Source organism: Callithrix jacchus, chromosome 4 (assembly GCF_049354715.1).
Source record: "Callithrix jacchus isolate 240 chromosome 4, calJac240_pri, whole genome shotgun sequence".
Lineage (NCBI taxonomy): Eukaryota > Metazoa > Chordata > Mammalia > Primates > Cebidae > Callithrix > Callithrix jacchus.
The window spans coordinates 140573179-140581366 of record NC_133505.1 but is presented as its reverse complement, the minus strand read 5'-3'; the positions used below and the strand labels follow the sequence as shown (position 1 = coordinate 140581366).

Genomic DNA, 8188 nt, shown 5'->3' with positions numbered 1-8188 from the left:
TCTACGTTCTCGCCCCTGTCAGCAGCCGTACTATGAATCCGTGAAAATTGGATTTCCTTTTTCTGGTGCGTTTTTGCTCTTGAACAGTGTAACTGTGAATAACTTTAATACTGCCCATTCTTTGTTTGCAGTTATATAATTTCTATTGGCCTTAAAAGTAACTGACACATTTCTTTTTTAAGGTTTCAGTATAAAACGTAATCTGCATCTTCATTATGAAACTCATATTCAATTTTCTTTTGTCTCTAGTTTAGCTTGAGGTTTAAAAGAACGATTTTTAATATCAAGCTTCCCCGCAGTTTCCCAGTTTTCTATTCCAAATGCTTTTAAAAATCACACCAAATGTCAGAGCTTTTAGCAATATAGAGAAAGATTTATTTTCAAAAGTAGCAAAACTTGTTTGAAAAAAATATATATCTTTAAGTGACTTACTTTATAAATGTGACTGTCAAAGTCAGCTAGTCTATGATCTACATTTTACAACATATTGTACAAAAGATACGTTGATAAGCTCTTATCTATTTATATATTTATAATTACATATTGCACTTGGACCAGCAAGGCTTGCAGAGTCATTCACGGTAGAAGTTAATAAAGTTAAATAGATGGGGATCTTTGTAAGTACAATTGATCTCCTCTGGTTTGGAAACGAATCTCCTCGTCGTCGTAAAGTGTTCTCGCGGGTGGGACAGAGAGAGGAGCGTTGCGAGGGGGAAGCAGAGACAGAGAGCAAGGAGGGCAGGGGTCGCCTTCCCCCCCGGGAGCGCGCCTTTCCCAGACTCGCACCTCCAAGGTCAGGACGCGGTGGTTCCACATAAGCGGCTCGCGGTCACCACTTCTTTCAGGTCACTCTCGGGTTTCCCGGCCACCATAAAGGGCCACGTCTGCGAGAAAGAAGAGGGTGGAGGAGGTAAGTGGTGGTGGCGGAGGAGGCGGGGTGGGCTCGGGGCCAGAGATGAAAGGAGCGGGCTCGGTGCGCAGGAGAGACCCTTTATCTCTGCTGTTTCCTCCCCGTCCTAGCGCGGCCCCAACTGGAAAAAGCAAAAAGCCGCCCTGTCGCCAAGTCACAGCTCCAGAAGGTGGTGGTGGTGGTGGTGGTCTTTTAGAACGAGAGCCAGAAGGGCTCATACTGGGTTCCTTGTGAGACCCAATGCAGGAAGCCTTGGGCAAGCAGAGAGTGGGTGGTGCTGTGGCACTGCCTGGAGGCAGACGCTCTGGCAGCCTGAGCCGGAAAGCCCAGAAGGATCCTGTGCCTGCTGGGCACCAAGTTCGGGGCGAAGCCCCTCCTGGCCCCTCTTCTGAGGCTGGGTCGGGTTTCAGGGCCCTGTCGATTTCCTAGCCTTTCATCGCCTTCTATTTCCCTGGTCCCGACTTTCGTTTCCTTTATCGCAAACACTGGTTTTGACTACAGCTTCTAAATTAAGCACCATCTCTTAAGGAAAAGGAAAAGGAAAAGGAAAAAAGCTAATAAAACTACATCGACTTTTAATTTAAGATGGTCTTCACGCGGGACTGAGAAAGCATGCTTTCTCTTCCTTTCTCCAAGCTGTTTTATAATAAAGCTCATTTAAGTTTCTTATTAAAAAATGAGGAGAGTAGCAATTGTGAATATTCTAGGCAACACTTTCATTTTAGGTGCAGATTTTACAAAAGCTATTTACTCATTGAAAAAAAAGTCCCAAACTTCCAATTGGAGGGAAAAACTATTTTTCATGGCTAAATATGGTTTTGTCTCTTTTCCCGCAACTCCAGAAATCAGTTCAGTGAGAAGACAATTCAGGCCTCTTTCACTAGTGCTCTAGTGCTGGCTGATAAGACTTGCCTTTTAAGAGGAAAATCTCTCGTTCTTATCATATACAAACAGAGGTCCTAGTAAGTTGTTGTTATTGTTTTTCTTTAGATCTTAGAAGTTTTAAAATAAAATCCAATGAACAAGGAATTAAAATATATTTCTTAAACAGTAAAATGCATTTGAGAAAAAAGACTCAACAATTATTAGTTTTGTTGTATTAAAAAAGTTGGGCTCAATGGGCGCTACTTCTTAAGATAAAAGGTAACATTTCTTAAATCTTGGGTGAGAGTGACCTATTTTAATATTTATTACACACATAGTAGTGAGAATTTACTGATTTTGCTGATAGTTACTTACTAGGCCTTCTAGGATTTAAAAATATTAATCCACTTAGGAGAAGCACAGAATAAGTAGTTGGGGGCTTCAATGGACAATTTGGGGGTGGGGGGAATGGATGTGTCCTTATCTAACGGTCCTGTTTATTTACAAGGAAAGGAAAATCAAGTTCCACTCAGCTAAAAGAAGAATAAAGGGATTAATAAAATGCCTCATCGGCGCGCGCAGTGTCTTGTCAGTTTCTCAGTTTCTCAGGAGCCACTCCAACCCAGCGAGGGTGGCGGTGGTGAGGGCGCGGGGGATCCCTCCTCTGTGCCAGCTCAATACACTTGCAAACATTTAATTGGGCTGCCACGTCAAACCTTCGCATAAATCACTCCCGCTCCGGGGGCTGGTAGGGCCAAGAGCGAGGGCCCTGTCTAGACCGCCCGCCTCCGGTCCCTGGAGGCTCTAGGCCCGCGGTGGCCGAGGTGTGTAAGCCACCGCCGCGCCCGCACCCCGACTCCCAGCCTCGTGCGCACTCGCGCCCCCCGCAGGAGGGACTGCCGGCACGCCCGGGCCGCAGCTGCAGTCCCGGGAACACTCACCAGGTTGACCGGGTGGATGTACCCGTTCTCGTACTTGTCGTTAGCCAGGATCTGCCTCAAGTGGGCGATGTAGCTGGACGCCAGCCTGAGCGTGTCCAGCTTGGAGAGCTTGGTGTCAGGGGGCACCCAGGGTAGGGTAGTCTTGAGCCTGGAGAAGGCCTTGCTGAGCACCCTCATGCGGGCCCTCTCCCGCGCGTTGGCGGCGTTGCGCTGGACCTGCTTCCCCTCCTGGTTGACCCCACTCAGGGGACTCTTCTTGGTGGGCGCCTTCCTCCTCTTGCCCAGGCCTCCCCGGCCCTTTTGGGGAGACCCGTTTTCGCAGTTGGAGCTCTCCTCGGTGCTCTCGTTGGAAGTCACAAACTCCTTGTTCGAGTCCATTTTCAGCCCTTCAGATTCCAACATCTCCACCTCTTGAAGGTCCTCCACATCGCTGAGGGAGCCGGTGGACATATTTGGGGGAGTGGGGGGGGGAGGAGAGAGAGAGAGATAGATAGATAGATAGAGAGAGAGAGAGAGAGAGAGAGAGAGAGACCCTGAAACCAAGGGGCCTCCCGCGTGAGGAGCAGACACCTCCTGTTGGGAGCTGGAGTTAGGGTCTGGTTGGGTCTCACAGCCCTTTTCCCTTCTCAGACTTGTGAGAAGGAACCTCAAGGGCTTCTGCCGCAGAGGAACGGGCTCTCTGTTTCCCCACTCCTGGAGTCGTGGCCGTAGAGGAGTGTGAGCGAGCGCTTAGGAATTTGGTGGACACTAGGAATTTATCTGGGGAATAGAGGGGCGGATCCTTGCAGCCCAGGGGAGGGGCCTGCCAGGCCCCAGGAAAGCGCTTAGACCCCTTTAACAACCAGAGGGAAACTCACTCACAGACCCAGATTTGCAATTTGTAATGTAAATCAACTCAGCTGCGTCACGCACTTACTGGCCACCTTCTCCTAGTTTTGGCCGGGCGAGCAGGAGCAGGTCCTATTCATCTCTAAAAGGTCTTCTTTCACTCTTAAGATGTCACAACTGATTGTTACTGAGAACTTTAGAAAAACGAACAGATCCTTTGGTTCTTTCTGGGCCTTCCACCTACGAATTTCACAAGCACTCCATGCACTCTCTCCTCCCAAGAACACACGAATTAAAACACAGGGAGTATCAATCGCATCCTGCAAACACCTCATTAGACTCCAAGGCTTTACCAAGATCTCCTTCCACCTTTCCCGGGATCAATGAAGAAGACAAGTGCTTCACAGAATCTCTACAGTGATGGAAAAGTAAGTATAAAAAATTTCATCTACACCCGGTCATTTTCAAGACATCAAAGAACTGCCTATGTGTACACAAACATAATTGATTTGCACACTCAAATCCAACCACACACAGATTAGCGGGAGTGGGTAGGGAATGAGAGGGCAGTATGAGTGAATGTGTAGAAAACATTTTGTTAGTTGATCATCTTTTCCAAATAAACAAAACCTTTCCCTTCATTTTTTTTTCTAGAAGTGCATTTAATATTGCCTGGGAGTCTTAGTTGCTCTCAGAAATCATCTTGTCTGGCCCTTTTTGTGATGCGCCCTCCCTCCCAATGCTGCTGCCTTTACTTCTTCCATCTTCTTTGCTGCCATAGTTCCTCACATGAAGCTGACATTATAAAACACAAAGCAAGATTATCCTTTTGGGAAAGGTTCTTATCCATCTTTAACCCCAACTCTAACCATCTTTCCTAGAGAATAAGGAAGTCTTTTGGGAAGTAGGCAGAAAAGCACGAGGAACTAGAACCTAGGGACTGGATGAAATTGATGCAATGAAACCAGGGAGACTGAAGGCATAAATCTCTCTTACTATTTCTTTGACAGGTTTTCTTTCCTTGCAGGTAGGCATTGAAGATGAAGGGCTGGAGCAAAATATAAGAATGGTTTCTGAGTGGTTGGCTCGGGGTCTGGAGACTTCTCCTACATTAAGATATCATATCTCTAATCCTAGGCTCAGCTGGGAATTCTCTAAGCTCTAATGTTTTGTTTTGCTAGCAGGGTCTTGTTTGCTTTCCCCCTATGCTGTAAACTAAACAGGTTGTCAGCAAATCAGTCTTTATTAATGAATTAGTGACCCTTCTTCCATAATATCTTCGCTGAGGATCCAAAATTTGTTAATCACCAGTGTAGAGATTTATGAGCTCTCTTATTTTCTGTTGTTTGTGCAGGTGGAGATTTAAATGACCACATCTACCCTAAGATTTATTGCGAGAGTGATTGATGTTATAAACCAGGAAAAGGACTCTTCCCACAGCAGGGATGACAGAAATATCAAGTTGAAGTTGCCTTTGTCTTCATGTACAAATGACCCAGTACTACAACACAGAAAATATAATTTAATCTGAGGTTCAAGACAGCCATAAGAGAACACCCAGCAGGCCTGTTAAAAATTTCTCCACTCATTCCCTGACTAGTTTCCTTTGATTTGCTCTCCCTTTTTTCAGTCTTGGTAAGACATGAAAGTTACAGTTATTTTTAGACTAAGGAGCTATGTGAAAATGGGCATTGGCCAATACTTTGTGAAAGTGTGTGTGTGTGTGTGTGTGTGTGTGTGTAGCTACTGAAATATCTGCAAAATAACTACAAATAATTAAGTTGGCCTCTGGAATGTGATAATAATTACAAATCCACACTATGGCTTTACTACATACCAGGCTATTAAGCTGTAATTTTTCTTTTTGGAGTCACTTTTTTTTTTTTTTTTGGCTCTGGTTCTCTGTTATATCTTAGTTAATTGACTGCTCAGGCTGTTTGAGGGGATAGCAACACTCATAGTAATATGTAGCACTGAAAATATTTCTGTTATTTATGTATTTTTCAATGTTGAGAACTGAAAAGTACCACTTTCTGGAAGTGTGCAAAATTAGTCTCATGTCACAGGCTGGTTTTTATGCTTAGCAATTTTAAAAATAGCCATATAAGCAATCATTAAGTACCCTGTCCATTTATCTTGCAGTGAGACATTTAGGCTGAGAAAGGCTAGTGGGCTGATAATAAATTTTGGAGTGTTTCTAAAATTCTGTAAAGGATGGCAAGATGTGAAGAATGCTGTCGCTTATGTATCTTGGTATGAAGCCTTGGAGAAAGAATATTCACATGAAAAATGTTTTTTTTCTTTTACAATTTTGTGTCTATCCCTGCTAATAAACACTTAGGGGCAACTGGGTGGGGGAAATTGCTTCATGTTGCATTCTACTGAGCACAGCAGTTAAGCTGTAACTTAAGCTGTGCCAAATTCTCCCAAAATATAAACTATATTCTGTGAGAAGTGAAGCACTTTTGAGAAGCTGTATTAACCCTTTTGGTACGCTGACCATTTCTGTTCCAAAGCACAAAACAGAAAACGAGTGATTTGAAAGTATGAGATCATTTCTAAAAGTTCTTACCTGACTTGTAAGAAACAGTTGTGCCCCAGAGGCATCTGGCCAATTTGCTGCTCACTTCTAACAATTTGTTTTGCAAGAAAGACTATCTTTGAAAGATTTTAGTGCTAAGGAAATTTTATCTCTGAAAGCTGTAAAATGAAGATTAGGCATGGAATGTATCCTTGAACTTAAATCCTAGTTTATCAACTGATACATTTACAGGAAGTTCAAATTTGATTCAGTTGCACTTGGAAGGAATAATTTGCTTCCTTTTTTATGAGAAGGAATACATCACAGGCTTCTTTTGAAGTGACTTCATATGCCATTACATAATCTTTCTCAGGGGAAAAATATGCCTTTAAATTCAAATTTTAATCCTTTTTTCTTACTCCTCATTGATTAGGAGACACATAGGCAAATTGGCAAAACTGCCTCTTCTCTCATTCTCTTTTTTCTTCATTTTTAATTAGCATCTTCAGATATTTTAGTCTTTTTATTTAATGGTACTACCACCACTTCAAATATTTTCTGACTTTCTCTGCAAGTTGGTGCCCCGCCCCCCTTTTTTTGAGACAAAGTCTTGCGCTTTTGCCCAAGCTGGAGTGCAGTGGTATGATCTAGGCTCACTGCAACCTCTCCATCTCCTGGGTTTAAGCAATTCTTGTGCCTCAGCCTCCCGAGTAGGTAGGATAACGGGTGCCCCCACCATGCCTGGCTAATTTTTGTATTTTTAGTAGAGATGGGGGTTAGCCATTTTGACCAGGCTGGCTTCAAACTCCTGACCTCAGGTGATTCACCCATCTCACCCTCCCAAAGTGCTGGGATTACAGCATGAGCCACTATGCCTACCCCAGTACCTCTTTTTTGATTTTACATAATTATCTCTGAACCCTTTGTTTGCTGCTGATTGTTTTCTATCTCCCATTTATACACCTATCAAGATCTGACTTTGTTTCATTAAATTTTAACTTTATTTCATTAAGTGAGCATTACCTCTCTTTGCTCGTTTTAAATTATAGTGGTGCTGGCCTGTTATATTTTGGCAGCCAAAGTAAATATGGCACTAGTGACCTTGGTGGTTAGCTAAGAGGGTCAATAATGGTGATGCTGGCTGTTGCTACATTCACCTGGCACCAGCGGAGAATGGTATAAATCCTGGATGGTATAAATCCATTCAGTAATCAGAAGTCTTCTGCAGGTTCACTATACCTTAACCTCCTCTTCTCACATTTAATTCAATGAATGGTAGATAAGATGCCACAGTGTTAAGATTTAAAGCTGGAAAATAACAACAATAAAGTCTAGAGAAAGATTTTTCAAGGTTCTTTGAATCCAAGAGTTAATCTTGCATTTCAGGTGTTCCATAATACAGCTTTGAAAGCAGCCAAGCCTGTGCACATGAAAGCCAGAGTTTACCCTGAGGTGTAAGTGGATGGGAGAAAACTCGGGCAGACAAAGAGAGTTAAAACTTTTGCAAAGCCAGTTTAATGTCTTCCTAAGTTTTCTAATACTAAATAATTTTATTAGACCCTCTTGATGTTAGCAAAGAGAGAGAAAAAGCCTGAGCCACTCCTGAGTCAGGTACCATGCAGGGAACTTTGCCTCCATTCTCTTGTTTTGTGTATTTTCTCTCCTTTCTGTTGGCACTACTAGAAAAAGAGCTGCCACATGAAATGAATACTGTATTAGAAATGTATGCCAGAGGCTTTCCCCTGTAATGAAGTCTTAGAAAAACTGGCTTGAGTGATGACTATTCCGTATCTTAAAATAAAGCTTAAAAGCAAAACCTCCCAAGTTTTTCCCAAAATAATAAATCTTCTAGGTTGTATAGGAGACCCCTGTAATGCACTTCCATGTTAAATATAGTTTATTGATGGGCATAAAAAAATACAGGCCAACTTGCTGTCAGTCTCCTTCCTGTCAGCTTGGGAGAGCACGGACACTGGAATCAAAGGCTTCTTCGTGTGTTTATCTCTTTGGGATTATTTCCTTGTGGCAGGTGCTTTCAGCTTCAAGGAGCCAAGAGTTGCAGGGTTGAGATCTTAGGACCAGCAGGAAAATTCTGAGTGTGAATCCTGATTTTAGGAAGGTGAA

The 8188-nt window shown here is 43.2% G+C and overlaps 1 protein-coding gene across 1 annotated transcript; it reads right to left on the bottom strand.

Annotated features, from left to right (window-relative positions):
- Window positions 1-352: 352 nt before the first annotated feature.
- TCF21 (transcription factor 21) lies at window positions 353-3446 on the bottom strand. The gene is made up of 2 exons (XM_002746981.5): window positions 2716-3446; window positions 353-884 (listed from the first exon to the last, which is right to left on the bottom strand). The coding sequence occupies exons 1-2, from the start codon at window positions 3163-3165 to the stop codon at window positions 795-797; spliced, it is 540 nt and encodes a 179-aa protein (XP_002747027.2). The 5' UTR covers window positions 3166-3446; the 3' UTR covers window positions 353-794.
- Between the last annotated feature and the right edge of the window lie 4742 nt (window positions 3447-8188).

Bases quoted from the DNA above. Each gene is read 5' to 3' on its own strand.
- TCF21 (XM_002746981.5), bottom strand. From the start codon at position 3,165: ATGTCCACCGGCTCCCTCAGCGATGTGGAGGACCTTCAAGAGGTGGAG. The intron at 885-2,715 runs GTGAGTGTTCCC...TCTTTCTCGCAG, and splicing joins ACATCCACCCGGTCAACCTG to ACGTGGCCCTTTATGGTGGC.